Here is a 16,984-nt window from a genome sequence, read left to right as displayed (position 1 = left end):
GGGTGGGTGTGGGGTGAGTGAGGGGCAGGTCTCGGTGGGCCTCTTGACTCCAGCCCCTCCCTGCAGGCCCAGCGGAAGCAGCTGTGGGTGGCCCTCATCGAGAAGGCGCTGGCCAAGTTGCACGGCTCCTACTTTGCCCTCCAGGCAGGGCGCGCCATCGAAGGCCTGGCCACCCTCACCGGGGCCCCCTGTGAGAGCCTGGCGCTGCAGGTCAGCTCCACTAACCCCCGCGAGGAACCCGTTGACACTGACCTCATCTGGGCCAAAATGCTGAGTTCTAAGGAGGCTGGGTAAGAGGGGCGGGCGCTGTGGCGGTCAGCAGGTTTGGGAGGAGAGGAGAGACAGGCGAGGGGACAGCCAGGCCGGGGCCTGGAATGGTGGGAGATGCAGGGGCAAGTATCCTCTGACCCACATTCTGTGTTTCACAAGATGTTTCCAGTGTGGGCTGACCACAGTTAGGAGGCCGGCCTGCAGCCTTGTCATCTCCCACTGCTGGCTCATGGGTCCCACCTGCCAGGCCAGGGCAACAGGCAGAATACTGCTGATCAGCCCATACCTAGAAGGCCTCATCCTGTCTTGGGCCTGTGGTGACCATCGGCACCTGCTTGGAAACCTTTGGAGCAAGCCTCGAGGAGGCATCTAGTGGGAGTGGGCTGCCTTCTGAGACCCAACACGCATTGGCCAGTGTGTCTGTAAGGAGGGTCCAAAATCCTAAGCCTGGGAGAGATGGCTTGTTGGTGCTGAAACCCCCTGCTCTCAACTGATACTGGGCATTAACACTCCCCATCCCCTAAGGAAGTTATGGCCCTGAGCTGGCAGGACCCAGACCTGCCTGACCCTCAGCCCAAACCCTCTGAGCTCTTGGGCCACTGTGTAGGTAGTAGGCCAACACTTCTGAGTCCTGTGTGTCTCTCCTGTGTCCCTGGCATCTGCACTCCCCCACAGGCAGGGGGGACCCCCCCAACCCTCAGGGCAGCAGAGATCCCCTGATAAGTAAGCTCCCCTCAGTGAATGAGGCCCCCAGTTACTAAAGGACCCCCATCATTGAGGCCCCTGGTCAGCAAGCCTTCCCGTTCACTGAGGCCACTCTGTCTACACAGGTTCCTCATGGGCGCCTCTTGTGGAGGGGGCAACATGAAGGTGGATGATGCTGCCTACGAGAGCCTGGGCTTGCGCCCCCGCCACGCCTACTCCATCCTGGACGTCCGTGATGTCCAGGGCTCCAGGTAGAGGTTGGGCTGGCCGTGGGTATCCAGAGCATGTGGATGTGTGGTGGAAGCCATGGCCCTCAACCCCATGGTCCACAGGCTCCTGCGCCTCCGGAACCCATGGGGCCGCTTCTCCTGGAATGGCAGCTGGTCGGATGAGTGGCCACACTGGCCGGGGCATCTGCGTAGTGAGCTTATGCCGCATGGCAGCAGTGAAGGTGTCTTCTGGATGGAGTATAGCGACTTCATCAGGTACCTAGACTCTGCGGACAATGGGCGTCCAATGTCTACCTCATGGCCACCCTGTGCTCTAGCCTCCCTCACTTTGCAAAGCCCACCTGACCTGTCTCTGCCCTCACTTCCTTGCCCTGACCCACGGTGTGTCCTACCTGGGGAGCCTGGTCTGTCCCTCTGCAGACCTGAGGCTCAGGTCAGAGGTGATGAGAGGGGTTGCGGGGATTGAGTTCTACCCTCAGGACCCTGTCCATTCTGGGGCTGAGGGGATTGAGTCCTGTCCTCAGGACTCTGTCCTCTCTGGGTCATCCTTGGGGCCTGGGGCCCCCTACTGGTGTCCATGGACAATAACCAGGACCAGGGCTTTCAGGACACTGGTCCCAAAAATGCCCAGGGCACAGAGGGGCAGAGATTGGGGAGGAGAAGGGGCTTAGGGAAGAGCCTGGACTCCCGATGGGGTGGCTCCCGTGTGTGGACCTGGGGTGGGAGCTGTTCAGTGGGGCTGTTCTTTCACTGCCCAGGTACTTTGACTCTGTGGACATCTGCAAAGTGCACTCGGACTGGCAGGAGGTGCGGGTGCAGGGCTGCTTCCCCAGCTCGGCCAGTGGGCCCGTGGGGGTGACAGCGCTCACCGTGCTGGAGCGTGCGTCCCTGGAGTTTGCCCTCTTCCAGGAGGGCAGCAGGTGGGGGAGGCCGTGGGCTGTGGGGAGAGAGGGAGGGTGGGGCTAGAGCATTGGTTGGGGTGGGCAGGCAGAGCTGGGGGATGTATGGAAGCAGGGCAGGGCCATGGGCCAGTGGGGCCACAGACAGCAGGTGCTGCCCGTGACCCCTCCTGGGTCTGGCTGTAGGCGCGCGGACTCGGCGGATAGCCACCTCCTGGACCTGTGCGTCCTGGTGTTCCGAGCCTCCTTTGGCAGCGGTGGCCGCCTGAGCCTGGGCCGCCTGCTGGCCCACAGCAAGCGAGCTGTCAAGAAGTTTGTCAACTGTGATGTGATGCTGGAGCCCGGCGAGTATGCCGTGGTGTGCTGTGCCTTCAACCACTGGAGCCCCGCCACACTGGGCCCCCTGGCTGCCACACAGGGTAACACTGCCCCCCAGCCCAGACCCCCAACCCTCCCCACTGCGGCCCCCCAGACCTCCCTCACTCACACCCTCCACAGCCTCCAGCCCCTCGGTGGGGGTTCCGCGATGCTCCCTGGAGCCACCCGGCCACGTGCTGGCTGTGTACAGCTCAAGGCTGGTCATGGTGGAGCCCGTGGAGGCCCAGCCAACCACACTGGCGGACGCCATCATCTTGCTCACAGAGAGCCGGGGGGAACGGCATGAGGTGAGGTGGGCAGGGAAGGGGGAGGGCAGAGAGGAAGAGGAGGCCTCACCCCACCCACACCTGCCCTGTCTACCCAGGGACGTGAGGGCATGACCTGCTACTACCTGACGCATGGCTGGGCGGGGCTCATCGTGGTGGTAGAGAACCGGCACCCCAAGTCCTACCTGCACGTGCAGTGTGACTGCTCTGATAGCTTCAATGTGGTGTCCACGCGCGGCAGCCTGCGCACCCAGGACAGCGTGCCACCCCTGCACAGGTGGGCACCGCCCCAGTCCCTCTGACTCCCTGGCCTCCACTGGCCCTCACCAGCCCCCTCCCCCAGGCAGGTCCTGGTGATCCTGTCCCAGCTCGAGGGCAACGCCGGCTTCTCCATCACCCACCGCCTGGCACACCGAAAGGCAGCCCAGGCCTTCCTCAGCGACTGGACAGCCTCCAGGGGCACCCACAGCCCCCCACTCACGCCCGAGGTTGCTGGCCTGCACATGCCCCGGCCATTGTGACCACCCTGCCCTCCCCCACCTGCCCCCCACATGCACTTTAGGAGGGAGACCCCAACAGAGGATGCTTGAACCAGAATCTCAGGACCCTGCCCAGGGAGCTGCCAGCCAGAGCAAAGCTTCCCCTGGGCCTTCTTCCCTGCCCCTCCCCCTGTCCAGGGCCTCCCAGCCCCAAGCAGAATACCTCCAACCCGCCCGCTTCTAGTGTGAGGGGGCTGTGCACCTGACCAGCCTGCCATGTTGGGTTCAGACCGCCAGGGCTGAAGTGAGGCTGCCCCTTTCCCATGGGCCTGGGGCCACCTGCCTGTGCGAGGCAGCCACGAGCTCCATTCACAAAACCAAATCTGGGCAGGTTAGAGGCTGGGACCCCAGAGTGAGCAGGGACCATCCCCCCTTGTAGGGGTCAGAGGCTGGGACCCCAGAGTGAGCAGGGACCATCCCCCCTTATGGGGGTCAGAGACCAGGATCCCAGGGTGAGCAGAGACCACCCCCTTTGTAGGGCATGAGCCTTCTCTCCCCAGCTTGCTCCAGGAGCCCATCTTCCCACCCCCTTCATCCCACAAGGCAAGCAGGGCTCCCTGGAGTCCCAGCAGTGTGTCCCAGGAGGCAGGTGCCTGGCGACCATGGGCTCAGGACCAGGGATGGGAAGGTCCTATCTGCCCCCTCTGGTGACACTATGCAATTCCTGGAGCGCTCGTCAGGATTGAAGCCATGCCCCGGGGTCTGTGGGTCAGGAGCTGCCATTTGGTGAGGTGGTTTGTTCTCAGCACCACCTGACCTCTGCTAGGAGGACCAGGGTCCAACAGAAGTCCTTGGTCAGCCCTGTCCGGGCACACACAGCAGTGTGTGGCTCCTTCCAGCCCCTCCCCTGCCTCAGAAGCCCAGGTTGCTGGGCTGCCTCCCAGCTGTCCTCTGCCATGGCTGCTCAAGGTCCTGCATCTGCCTGTGGACAGCTGAGGCCAGCTTCCAGAGGTCCGCCTGGCCTCACTGCCCTCCGGCCCCCAGGCAGTGGGCGGCCCTGCTCACTGCTCCTCACTTCCCGTGGGGCTTGTGGGGGTTTTTACAACTGGAGAAATACCAGGAAGCACTACGCTCCCCTTCGGGCCTCCTTTATATTTCCTCCTTTTACTCTGAGCTGTGAATATTTTTAACCCTGTACGTGCAGCCAGCTCTTCCGACACAGAGACTATTTTATCGGTCGGTCCCCAGCCCTGCAGGGTGATTCTCCATGGATGTTTCCAGACTCAGGCTCTGACGGACCAAATGAAAATGTTTTGTTTTATAATGATGCTTCCTCATCTGTCTGTCATTCCTCCCAGGGGTTCTGGGCCCCCCCTCCTCTATGTGCAGAGCTGGTAATAGTGGGGGTGGCTTGCTGGTACTGGAGTTCAGCCTCACAAGGAGCCTTTAGGGCTGGCCTGCTCACCAACTGCCTTTGCCCTAGAAAGGACCAAGTGTCCAGGCAGGGCAGAGGCTTGGACCAGACCCTGTAGTGGTCGGCAAGCGGGTCCCCTACAGCCTCGGCTGCATGTGAACAGAAGGATAGTACGTATACGCGGCTTTTCCTGGCGGGACGTCTGTGTCTGGGGGTGCCTGTCTGAATTCATTAGTCATCAGGCAGGAGCAGATGGAGCACAGGGACCGCAGAGAAAGAAAAGTTTCTGTCTCTCTGCTATGGGTTGTGACCTGCTACTGTTTGGCTCCGGGTTTCTTCCTATTCATTCTGGGAGGCACCGTCTCATGTCACAGGTAGCCACGGAGGCCAGGCATGTTGAGCAGCTCCCCCATCTGGTCTGCAGTTTTTGGTTTCAGTCTAGGCTCCTCCCTGGATGAGTGGGGGCTGGAGTGCAGAGGCTGGCGGGTGTAAGAGGCCTGTCACAGGCCAGCCTATCGAATGTGAAAGCAATTAAAGCCACCAGCAGTGTTCGCTCCAGGCGGGCCTCGGGCAGCGGGGGAGCTGCCACAACACATCTCACCTGACTCCCAGAGCCGCCTGCCCTGATCCGCCCGCCCTGATCCTCCCGCCCTGATCCTCCCGCAGCTGCGGTGGCCACGCTGGACCCTCTCCCAGGGGGCAGGGGCAGGCCAAGTAGACCCTCCAGTCGTCAGATAGCTTGGTCACCCCTGCGGCATTTCGGGCAGCCTGGACTAGTGTTCCACTGGGTATCTGACATCCTTGTGGCATCAGGCCAGGCAGGGGTCATCACAGTGGGCATGGTGCTGCATGTCCATCTCCTCGGCCTTCCTGGAGTCCCCAGCTCACCCCAGCCAGCACCCCTCCCCTTGGACCTCAGCTTGTAGGGGAGGAGGTTGCAACATGGAAGGTGTAAGGGAAAGGGGGGTTCAGGTGCCCCAGCTCCAGAGGGTACAGTGTCTAAAGAGTTGGGGGACTCCACAGGTGAGACCCTTAGTCATGACACCAAAGCTTGAGGATGGTGCTGGCAGGGGCCGAGTTGGGCGCAGGGCCAGGGCCAGGCAGCTGGTGGTAAGAGGATTGGGGGAGCCAGCCAGGCCACCCTGAGGGCTAGACTTCTCTGGTTGTGCCCTCAGCCATCACAGGGTGGCACCTGGACCTTCAGGCCAGGTGTGAGGAGTAGACAGGGCAAATGGCTACAGTAGGGAGAGGGCATGAGACGGAGAGGGGCTGACCTCACGGTTGGGCTTGGCTCCCCATCCCAGCGTGCTGTGTCTCTGGCCCTCTGGCTGCTAGGGCTCCTGGTTCTGGGCATTTCTCCCTCCCACAGGCCTTTCTGCCTTCCTTTCTCTTCCCCACCCTCCCCCTTCCCAATGTCCCTGGCCCCTTCCCTGTCTCTGACACTTGAGTTGGCCCTATGTGCCCCCATGGCCCTCTCCCAGCCCCTCACCCAGGCTGCCTCTCTGCCCACCCATTGGCCATGGCGGCCTTCCCAGGGCGGGCGGTGATGTGTTCTCACTTGTGAGGCATCCCTGTCAGAAGCACTTAGTGTACAAATTAGCCTCTGCCTCCCACCTCCCTCTGCACAGCTCTGGGCGCTGGACTGACAGGGCCGAAGCTCCGGGCCCTCTCCCGTCTGCCCCAGGGCCGGGGCCGCAAAGTCCATGTGCACCCCTGGCCACCCACCCACAACCAAGCAGGTATGTGGCCCCCTGCCATCAGGGCTCCTCTTAGGATCCTGACCTGACCTGGATGGGATCACGGGGATAGGGGGTGCAGATATGTTGGGGGCCAGCGCCTGGATCCATCCCAGTGTCAGGTCCAGTGTTGAGAGCCATGGGGGACGGACTGGAGCCATGCAGCGGCTCTGCAGCCCCCACCAACCCCACCCGCTGGCCAGCCTGCCATTCAGGCAGGGAAAATCGGCTGTGACAGGCCCAGGAAGGCCAGGCCCCGGGGGCCCGAGGAGCAACGCACACAGCTCCTCTTCCAACATATGGTTGCTGTCGGCCTGGGGCGCTGCTTGGCCAGTGCCAGCTCTGAAGCTGGTGGGGGCTCGGGGGGCCCAAGCCTCTCATCCCACCCACCTGGTCAGGCTGCTCCCTCTGTAATCCAAAGGCTCTGCCCCAGTTTGCATGCCTCCGTGATGGGGAGCTCACTCCCACTGCAACCCCTCCATCACAGCAGCCTGAGGCACACAGAGAGTCTCCATACCCCACACCTGCATGGCTGATGACCTAGTGGCTCTGTGGGGTAGAGCGCACGGGGAGGGCCAGCAGGGCTTCCAAAGGAGACAGCCCTGCAGCTAGTTAGAGGACCAGGCACCCTGAAGCAGGCATGGGACAGGCCAGCTACTCTGCAGAGTCAGCTGGCCCAGGGGAGCAGATATCAGAGGCCTTCCAGGGTCCCTGGTGTCAGAAGCCTCCCAGCTGCGCCCCTTCCCTTCAGGGTGGGCCAGCTCAGGCAGACTCCCTCACAGACTCCCTGGGGAACTCCAGCCCTCCATGTGATTGCAGTGGGGTCCTGAAAACCTGCTGGAATCTGCATCCACAAAGCCCCTCAGCCCCACCACCCTGGCTCTGCACCTCCCCTCACAACCCTACTGTGGGTCTCCAGTGCTCTTGGGTCAGTGGCATCATGTGTGACCTCTTTACTGCCAATCCCTGAGTCCACCTGTCTCAGCCTTGGGTACCTGAGTCTACTTCAAATGGGCAAGGTGGAGGAAGTGCCAAGGATGACATACTCTGGGTCCCTTTGACTGACGTGACCCAGAGCTCATCAGCGAGTGGGTGAACATGAGCCATGGCCATCATCCTGTGTGGTGCTGACCACTCCCAGAGGCTACCAGACCGACCCTGCCTAGGGGCTCCAGCCCCTCAAACCCCCTCCCCCCATTCCTCTACCCACTGAGCAGGCACAGGCTAGCCCAGCCCCTACCCCCGTCCTGGCAAGAGCTGAATGTATGCACTGGGGATGAGACCCCGTAGCCCTGCCCCCTGCCTTCCTGGGGCCCGCTGTCCGTTCTGCCCCCCCACACACACACACGTGGCACACAGATACCAGCGTTAATGGAGGTGACCGGGTGGGCAAGTGGGGCAGAGGTTAATGGCCAAGATGAGCTCTGGTTGGAGGCAGAGGAAGGGGCTGTGGGTCCCCACAACACCCTGCACCAGGACCAGCTGAGGAGAGAAGGCTGCTCCCCAGGACTTCACTGGTGCCAGACACCCAGACGCTGAGTCCATCACCCATTCTGTAAGGGAGGGAGCTGGGGCCAGGCTTTCAGGACTCAGGGCAATATGGGGACCAAGCCCCATGCCAAGGCGGTCCCTGTCACTGCCTCAGGAGACAGTAACCACCACCCTGGGCCCAAGCTCACCCCAACATGTGGGGTGAGTCCCAATGGGCAGGTTATCACCCACCCCCACACCCCACTTGGGTGGAAAGTGGGACAGGCCCTGGGCACAATGTGTACCAGCAGCAAGGGAACAGATGTGCCTGAAGAGCTTTAAGCAGAAAGCACGGGGTATAGGGGACTGGCACCGATGTCCTGGCCTCCCCTGATCTCGGGTGGTGGGGATGGTCGTCTGTGCACCCGATGGGCTGGCTTGACATGCACAGGCCGCTGGGCTGAGCTGCAACTCAGTTCTTAGGACTCCCACCCCACCCCAAACAGCAAACTCAGGGCCCACCTGTGCCCCTGCACAGACCCTTCCTGGAAGCCCAGAAACATGCCCAGGCCATACCCCTTGGGTGCTGAGTTCCTCTGGAGGTGCCACCACCTCTCCTTTCACCCAAATTTCTGGAAAAAAACAATGGCAGCCACCATAGCAAGTGCTGAGCTTGCCCTCCCCAGCCTCCTCCTCCTTTTCCCAGAACTCAGAGTCCTAGCCTGTTCCCTCTTCTCAGGGGCTCCTTGGTCACCTGGACTTCACTGCCCTGTTCGCTCTGCATGCTTCGAGCGAACTTCCTGGCCCAATACCCTTCCTACCCCTGGATAATGGCAACAACCTCCAACCAGCCCATCCCCTGTGGTGACAGCTGTGGTCTCTCCTCAGAGGGGTCGCCAGTGAGGGGCGGGAAGCACAAAGCTGCTCCTGGGACTGAGTGACCGAGGCCTGGGATCCCCACTCCTACTGTCTCAAGGTGATCTGTGCCCCTGCCCTTTTTGGGCAGTGTCTGTGATGAGGGGCCTGGGCATGGCTGAGCACGTCCAGGGTTGGGTTTGTGTACAGAAGGAGCAGGCCTCCCACTCTCCACAGGGCTGCTGGCGTGACGGCTGCTCAAGCTGTCTCTCGGCCCAGGGCTGCCTGCACGGTCAGTTGGTCAGCCGGGCCAGGCCAGGCGGGCAGAGAAGAGAAGCCTGGCATGCTGTGCCACCCACAGCAGCCCTTCCTGCTCCGCGGACTTGATGGGGAAAATGGAGCCACCCCAAGTCGCATCAGGGGAGGTGTCACTGGGGCAGGAGGGAGACTGTACTGGGCACTCACTCTCTCATCAGTGTCTTCACACTGAACCACAGGGCCCTGTTCCTTATGAACGCCTGCTGTGGTCGAACAGGGAGACCTTTGCCAATAACTGGGCAGTGGCCTGTCACCTTTCTGCATAAATTGGGAAACTGAGGCCTAGCTCACAGGGCCCAGGACATGCTAGACTCTAGATCCAGTTCTCTTTTTCCCATTTGAAGGGTGACACCCAGAGGCCCCTAGCAGGTACTCCTTCCTTCCCCAGTGTGCTCCTGCCCCACAAACTGAGCTGGGGATACCCCAGGAAACCCATAGCTGAGCCTGCAGGGAAAGCCAAGTGAACTCTCGTGGGGCGTTCTGTGCTTCCACAGAGCCAGCCTGGAGCAGCACTCACCCCTCTGGCTGCAGATCCCATACCCTGCCTGCAAGGGCACCATCACACATCTCTGGGTTAAGGAACTTTCCCCTGAATGAGGCGGATTTGCTGGGAGAAGCATGGCCTGGCCTATCCTGGCATGTCTGTATCTATGTCCAGAATGGAACTGGCTGGCCAGATGAATTTCCATGAGGACACAGTGGAGAAGCAGTGGGACCCCAGACTGTTAAGATTTGATAGTTAGGGGAGCAACATAGAAGCTAGTATACCCTGGGTGGGGCTGGGAGCAGGTCTGGCCATGGGAAGGGGCTGTCATGGTGGGTCTGTGGATATTCAAGCCTTTCCCCATCCAGCCCAGGTCCCCCAGCAGTGGAGAGGAGCTCTGCAGACAGGGAGGTGGAGGGCCCGGCAGTGCAATCTTCCTGGAGCACTTGCCAGGGGAGTGAGGAGTCTGGACTGGGACTGGAGGAGGTGGTAATGCTTCCAGGAAGTGAGTGCATGGGTCAGTGGGCAGGGCAAGGGTTTGGGGGTGCAGATCCATTCAGACTCCTGTTTGGAAAAAAGGAACCGGCACTGGAGGCCAGGCTTGGCCAGGCAGAGCTGGCCAGAAAAGGATTCTTGCCCCACTGTCTATGCACTGGGCTACGCCACTCAGCTCCGGGCTCCAACCCTCCCAAGACTAGGCTCTGTCCCTTCCTGGGCTGGGCTCTGTCCCCTCTTGGGCTGGGTTGCAGCCCTCCCAAGGCTGGCTCTGTTCCCCACAGCACCCCCTTTCCTGGGGCTTGGCCCCCAGGCTCTGGCTCTGGCAGGCAGCTGTCAGGGGCCAGAGCCCTGCCCTGACGGATGAGTGCTGACGGCCCCTCTCCATGTGCCCTCGGCCGCTGACACCCCATCACACCGCTGCGGGGACCCCGGGAGACCTGGCCGCCTGTGCGCGCACCCCCGCGGCAGCCTGCAGGCAACGGGGGGCGGGGACGGTGCCAAGCGTCCCGCATTCGTCTGCACACCTGCGCCTCCACTCCTGGCTTCTCCGCGACGCTGCCCGTCCCTGGTGGTGCCACTGGTGTCACCGGCCACCGCTCTATCCAGGAGTTACCGGCGCTGCGGAGAAGCTGATCAGGTCCTGGGCGCGCCAGGCTGGTGAGTGCGCGCGAGGGGTGACTGTTCGCAGGAGGAGGGGGAGAGACGGGAGCTGGGGGGCTACCTGGGGTAGCCAAGAAGAGACCTCAACGTTTGGTCGCTCTCCCCTCCCCCGCTAGCCCGTGTCGGAGGTCGCAGCGCCCCCCGGAGCCCGGCGCCGCGGCGCACGCGCGGCCGCTCCTGCCGCCAACTTCAGTGGGTGCGAGTCGGCGTCGGGGGGACGCAGTCGGTGGCAGAGGCTTCGGGGACTTGCTGCCAAGTGAGTGACTGCAGACCGCGCGGGGGCCGCTCCCAGCACCGGGCCTCAGTTTCCCCTGTGGGAGTCCATGTCGCTGCCCCTAGAGCCTGAGCCGGTTTCTCGTGGGCTGGGGTCGTGGTCAGCGCCCGGGTTAGGGAGCGGAGCGGGGTTGGGGAAGGGGCGGAGAGGGGGCGGTGGGGCGGGGGCGAGAAGTTTGTGCCTGATCCTGGGGGCGACGCGCAGACTTCGCGGGGCGCCGCGGGCTCTGTTCCGGCTGAGGCGCAGGTAGGGCTGGCGCGGGCATCTGCTGGTCCGCGAAGTTCGGGGCCGCGGTGGGCCGGGCTGGGTGAGAGGACAACGCGGTGGTGGGACGCCAGCAGTGTCAGGCACGTTCCAGGCAACCCCAGCCCCTACCTCCTCCACTTCCCGGCGTCCAGGCTCCGTGCACCGGGATCATCTGGGCGAAGCAGCCCGTGCCTGTAGGAGGGCGCCCTCCAGGGCGAGGGTGGGGAGGGCAAGAGGGAGGGAGTTGGGGTCTCATGCTCAGCTATGGAGGAGCCTGGTCACCCCCTCTGCACTACACCCTGTGGGGTGCTCCCCGAGTTCCAAAGGGGCCAGCGGGATGGGTGAGCTGTAATCCCTCGGTGGCTAGTGGTTGCTCCAGGCACTAGGTACCCCTTCTCCCACCCTGGAGTAGGGCCTCCCACTACTGGCCTGTCACTAGTTCTGCCCCAGACAAGGAAAGGTTAGTGGGGTCCAGGTGTCTGGGCTGGCATAATGTGGGTCCAGTCACGGGTTGGGACACATGTGCAAATGAATGTGCCTTTGGATGTATGTGGGCACGTGCTGGTGTCTGGGGGTTTCTTCTGCTTGTGCACAGGCATGCCAGGTGGGTGTCAGGCATTTTCTGGGTCCCCATGGGGTCAGCAGCTGCTGAGATGTTTCCGGAATAAGCCCCCCCACCCCACAGCCTCCTGAGTCCTGGGGCCTAAGAGGAGACCCCCCCCCTCTCAGTCCAGGGGCTGGGCTAGGAGGTGAGGTGGGTGGTGGCACCAGGCGGCACAGCTGTGTGGCTCCCAGGGCTGGGTGATCGATGGCCCCAGCACAGCCGTCTCTATCTCCCCAGCATACATGCTATTTGTCATCTGTATCTTAGGGGGGCTGGGGGCTGAGATGGGGCCTGCCTCTACACCCACCACCAAGTCCAGGGTGGTCTTCAGCCTCTCTGGGACCCCCAAGACCTTTCCTGGGCCCAACCCCCTCCCCCAACCTCTGTACCCTTCTTGGATCCCCACCCCTCCCAGATGTGGATATCCGTAAACCAGTCAGCTTATCTCTGCTTGCCCTGCCTTCTACATCCTGGCCTTGACCATGCTGACCCACCCCCAGAGGCCTGTTCAGATGGACAACCCTCTCTACCCTCTGGCTGGCCCTATAATGGGGGTACCTACCCAATGTTTGAGGGCAGCCGACATGACTGCCTGCCATGTACAGAGCCCAAAGGCCATCAGAGAGAACAACCTGCTCTTTGTGGCTGCCAGCTGCCCCAGCTCCCCTGCCTAACCCACTGGCCGTCCCTGAGCCCTGGGTAGCAGGACGAGTGTGTCTGTCCACATCCATGAGCGTGTCTGTGACCATGTGTGTTCTTGGGTGTGTAGTATGTATGCATGTGTGGGCACATTGTGCCTGAATGTGTCTGAGTGCCTGTTCACAGCCCCCCTGTGCTGTGCGTGCATTCATATGCAACTACCGTGTCCACTTTGAGTGTGGTGTGAGTCTCGTGTGTGCTTGTGCCCAGCCTCCGTGCATTTTGGTGGTCCACTTTGTTCCGAGTCAGCCCAGCCTTGCAGAGGTTGTTCCTCCAGGTACCGAGTGAGGGCTCGTCTAGAGCCTCATGTGCGTGTGTGCACACACTCTCCTTGTGCCCCACGCAGGCACACGCCAGGGTGGTGGACAGCCCAGGTGGCAACCCAGATGGAGTGCGGAGAGGCTTCTGAGTGAACATGCAGGGCATGGAGAGAGGAAGAGGTCTTGGCTGAGCTCGGCAACTGCAGGCTCGGCTGCTGACCTGCCCGAAGCCACCCAGATGGAGCCAGGCTGAGCAGGTGGCTGTGCTGTGGGGCCATGCTGCGACGTCCACGCCCCCCAGCCTGGCCTAGCCCCACGTGAGGCTGACCCCCTCAGAGACCTTCAGTACCAGCAGGAACACACACTCGTGTGCACACGAGGGCTCAGAGCCTTCTGCCAGTTTCTCAGCTCAGTGGCTTTTATCTCAGCTTCCTGGCACGGGCAGGGGGCCTCTGGAGGGGAGTAAGACAAGGTGGAGCTGATGTCCCCCAGGAACAGGCCTGGTCATACTTGGCTTCCAGTCACTCACCAGTGCCCATAGGATAGACAGAAACAGGCCTGATGGAATCACCCCAGAACTGGGCCTGCTGGGGCTAGCGGGGCCTGAGGTGGAGATAAAATACAGGATGCCTAGTTAAACTTAAATTTCAGGTAAACAAATACTTTTTATAGTACATTCCAATATTGGCTAGATTATGCTGATACTAAAAAAAGTATTTGTCATTTACTCGAGTCAGATGTAACTGGGCACCCTGCATTTTTATCAGCTACGCCTAGTGGCCCTAGACATGTGCGTGGGGAGGAACTGAAGGGCAAAGTGGGAGAGCATTTGAGGTCAAGGGGCTGCATGTGCAAAGGTCAGGGAAGCCCAGGCGGCAGGGTAGAGGCAGTGCCATGCTTGGCTTCTACCCCTGGAGCTCTGGGAGCTGACAGAGGCACTGACCCAGGACCCCTTGTCTGCAGGTGGCCATGGTGCTGTGGCCTGTCTGCTAGCAGGCTGCCATGTCCCGAGAGGTGGCGGGTTCATGCCGCCTGGGCTCTGGGGCACGGGCACGGGCACGGAAGCCCAAGAAGCCACACTACATCCCGAGGCCCTGGGGCAAGCCCTACAATTACAAGTGTTTCCAATGCCCGTTCACCTGCCTGGAGAAGTCGCACCTGTACAACCACATGAAGTACAGCCTCTGCAAGGACTCCCTCTCGCTGCTGCTTGACTCCCCTGACTGGGCATGCCGCCGTGCCCCTGCCACACCCCGGCCCCTTGAGCCCACCACAGACTGCCCCTCTGACCCCACAGAACCTGGCAGGCGTACCCGAAGAGCTCAGCTCCCAGATGCTCCCGCCACACCCGACCTCATTGTCACTGACATTCTCTCCCTGCACCGCCGTGTAGGGGGCCCCAAGCCAGAGGCTGAGGGGTCCCCAGGGACGCCAACCCCTTCAGCCAAGGATGCCCAGAAGGGTGCAGGCCTTGGCGGGCTCCTGGCTGAATCATGGAAGCCAGGGCCAGGCAGGGGCCCCAGGAGCATGTTTGTGGTAGACTCAGCAGCAGTGGGCCCCGAGAGCGGTGTCCCCTGCTACCCTCCGCCCACCTCCAGTGAGTTCCCTGAGGCCCAGAGCCTCCAGCTGTCCCTGCTGGGAGTCAACTACCCCCTTGGCCCCAGCCTCTTTTCCTACCTAGGGCCCTCCCTGGCCACTGCGACCCATATGCCCTTCCTGGGCTCTGCCAGCCCCCTGCTTACTCCAACCTCTGCCTTCCCTGCCCTGCAGCCCCCCGAGCGCCCAACCCCTTTCCCCCGCCTGTACTACCCTCTGCTCCTGGAGCATAGCCTGGGGCTGCAGGCAGGCAAGGCTGCCCCTGCCAAGTCCCCTGCCCCTCCTAAGGGACCCCCTGGGACTCTGGTCCCTGGGCTGCTGAAAATCCCAGTACCTGGGCTGGGTGGACCCTGGCCCTGTGGTGCCCCCAGGGACCCAGGGCAGGAGGGAGGGTTGGAGCTGGCTGCCCAGAGTGACCCCAAGAGGAAGCTGCCCCCGGGAAGCAGGCTGGAGCCCTCAAAAGCCCCCTCCAGCTTGGCCAACTTTGGATCCCAGAGCAGGTAGGTTTCAGGGTCCCCCAGTCTTGTGAGTGGGGGCGGTTGGGGTTGGGGGAGGAGTGCTGGGCCCCTGTCCTGACTTAGTGTCCACGAATATGGGCTTCAGGCCACAGAGAAGAGATTAAGATCAGAGAGCCAGCCTGTCTGTCCTCTGGGGTCCCGAGTCTCTAGGCCAAGGAGACAGACTGCACAGGGATCTCAAGGGGGAGTGGAGCAGAGGCTGGGGTTACTGGGGGTACAGCACAACCTTCTGACTGGCTCCTACTCCCTAGCCTGCGGAATGGCCCCTCCGTGATTCTCTGGCCTGAGGACAAGGAGCCAGACGACCCGGAGACCTTGGGTCCTGTTTCCCCCCTGCCCCAGCAGCCATCGGGCCTGGTGCTGGGGGGTCCTGGGCATGTGTGTGAGGACCTGACACGGGCTCTCGGCGACTATGCTAGGGTGGAGCAGCGCCTGGGGCAGCTGGCACCTGCCAGGGGTCTGGCCCCACGGCCTCTGCGGGAGCAGCTGGGCAAGATCCGCAGGGAGCTGCTCACCATCCACCAGGTGCTAGAGCAGACTGTGCGGCCCCCAGATGTGCCCCTCGACCTCTCTGTGAAACGGACGCCCTCCAAGGTACCTGAAGTGTCCTCAGGGTCCTGGGAGCAACCAGAGCTGGGTTCCATACTGGCCCGGGGAACCCCCGAGCCACCCAGAATGCTGGGCCCCACAGTGGCTGAGCCTTTCTCTAGCCATACCACCAAGTGTGAGGCTGACTCCAGTGTCCCACCCCCGGGTCTCTCTCTCCAAGGCCCAGATGACCCTGTCATTCCTGGCAGCAGCTGGGGTCCCCGTGGGAGGGCTAGGGGCTCCTGGCCCCCTGAGGCTGTCTCTGGCCTGCAGAGTTCCCCAGGTGCCGAGGTCTGACCACAGCCCCTGCTGCCACTTCTGTCCATAACAGAGGTCCTTCCCCAACCCCATGCCCACCACCTGGTCCCCCACCTGCCTCAGCCCCTGGGGGTGAGGCCTGCAGCCTGCCCAGCATGCCCGTGAACAGACCCCACCCACCATGGCCGTGGCCTGTCTCTGGGGCCGCACAAGGACAGCAGAGTCACGGCTTTTTGTTGATCACAGCTGTGGACATTAAAATAGAAACCACCTTCACACACCCTGTCTGAGCCTCCTCTTTCCCTTGCTGTTCTCTCACCACGGGAACACCTTCCCCCTGCGGAAATGTACCCGGCGTGGCATCTGGGGTGGGCAGTGTCCAGGGCCTCCCTGCCAGGTGTCCACCTTCATATCCTGACCTGCTTCCTGTAAGCTGGGCTCTCCCTGGGGCGGGGGGCAGAGTCTGGGGATAGAGTGGGGGGCTTTCCATCGGAAGGGGCAGAGCAAGAAGAAGCAGGTGCATGTGGCCAGGGGGCTGGTCAGACCTGTGTTTCAGCACATTTGTGGTGGGCAGGGCCCTCCAGGCATGCCTCCAGCCCCCATGTCTGGTAGGGCAGCCCTAATGTCAGATTCATGCTGGAGGCTGATCCCACTGTGGTTAAAAGGTGCTCTCCACTTTCTGTGGCCCAGGGCTGCTTGCCCAGCATGGCCTCCACTGGGCCCCCGCCAGCCCCTGCAGCCATGATAGGCATCAGGTGGCCTTCACAGCTCGCTGCCTCCCTCCCAGCATGGCCTTTCCCACAGGCGGGGGTGGGGGGCAGGGAGGGAGGGGTTCCCAGGAGACCCTTGGATCAGCTAATCACTTCTCTCCCTGGGAGTTGGCCATACCTCTGTGCCCACTCAGGAATGGCCCCAGGGAAGGCAGTTCCTGCCTGTGCCTGGCTCCCCCAAGCTGGGCCAGCCGGGCTGGGGCCAGTCGGAGCAGGACCTGTGGCTGCCCCATTAACTGCACCGGGCAGCAGATAGCATCGGCCACCCTCCCCACCAAGGGGCGTTAAGAGCCAGTGTCCGGAGAGGGGGGTGCAGGCCAGCCAGGTGGAGAGAGCTGTGAGTCACAGACAGAGGCTGACCCTCCACCTTCCAGGAGCTTTCTAGAGGAGCTTCAGGGGTTGTGGGCTGAGTTAGGAAGTGTCCAGAGAACCCCAGGTCCCGCGCCTTCAGCCTCTCATTGGCACCTGCAGGTGTCGTGTCTGTTGCTTCCTGATTTCTCATCACCCAC

At 62.3% G+C, this 16,984-nt stretch overlaps 2 protein-coding genes across 4 annotated transcripts in view; both read left to right on the top strand.

The window, feature by feature from the left end:
* Positions 1-4,519, top strand: part of CAPN15 (calpain 15) — a 29,320-nt gene extending 24,801 nt beyond the window's left edge. For 2 of the 3 annotated variants that reach the window (XM_036280471.1, XM_036280470.1), the window contains exons 5-12: positions 67-290; positions 1,101-1,226; positions 1,308-1,460; positions 1,964-2,125; positions 2,291-2,523; positions 2,603-2,769; positions 2,847-3,025; positions 3,092-4,519. In XM_036280471.1, coding sequence (XP_036136364.1) covers positions 67-290; positions 1,101-1,226; positions 1,308-1,460; positions 1,964-2,125; positions 2,291-2,523; positions 2,603-2,769; positions 2,847-3,025; positions 3,092-3,269 — 1,422 coding nt within the window. In that variant the 3' untranslated portion in view covers positions 3,270-4,519. The remainder of the gene's footprint in view (positions 1-66; positions 291-1,100; positions 1,227-1,307; positions 1,461-1,963; positions 2,126-2,290; positions 2,524-2,602; positions 2,770-2,846; positions 3,026-3,091) is intronic. The other variant, XM_036280472.1, reaches the window with a different exon arrangement.
* Positions 4,520-13,735: 9,216 nt separating this feature from the next.
* On the top strand, positions 13,736-15,744 carry PRR35 (proline rich 35). Its single transcript, XM_036280773.1, has 2 exons — positions 13,736-14,841; positions 15,111-15,744. Exons 1-2 carry the CDS (start codon positions 13,748-13,750, stop codon positions 15,742-15,744), a joined length of 1,728 nt encoding a protein of 575 aa, XP_036136666.1. The 5' UTR covers positions 13,736-13,747.
* The last annotated feature ends 1,240 nt before the right edge of the window (positions 15,745-16,984 follow it).

This window comes from Molossus molossus, unplaced genomic scaffold (genome assembly GCF_014108415.1).
Source record: "Molossus molossus isolate mMolMol1 unplaced genomic scaffold, mMolMol1.p scaffold_m16_p_3, whole genome shotgun sequence".
NCBI lineage: Eukaryota > Metazoa > Chordata > Mammalia > Chiroptera > Molossidae > Molossus > Molossus molossus.
Note: the sequence above shows the minus strand (reverse complement) of the source record. Positions and strands in the feature narration are given on the sequence as shown.

What these genes read in the sequence shown, in the direction of transcription:
- PRR35 (XM_036280773.1), top strand. Translation starts at nt 13,748, where the DNA reads ATGTCCCGAGAGGTGGCGGGTTCATGCCGCCTGGGCTCTGGGGCACGG. An exon ending in AACTTTGGATCCCAGAGCAG is followed by an intron (nt 14,842 to 15,110) that starts GTAGGTTTCAGG and finishes CCTACTCCCTAG; the next exon opens with CCTGCGGAATGGCCCCTCCG.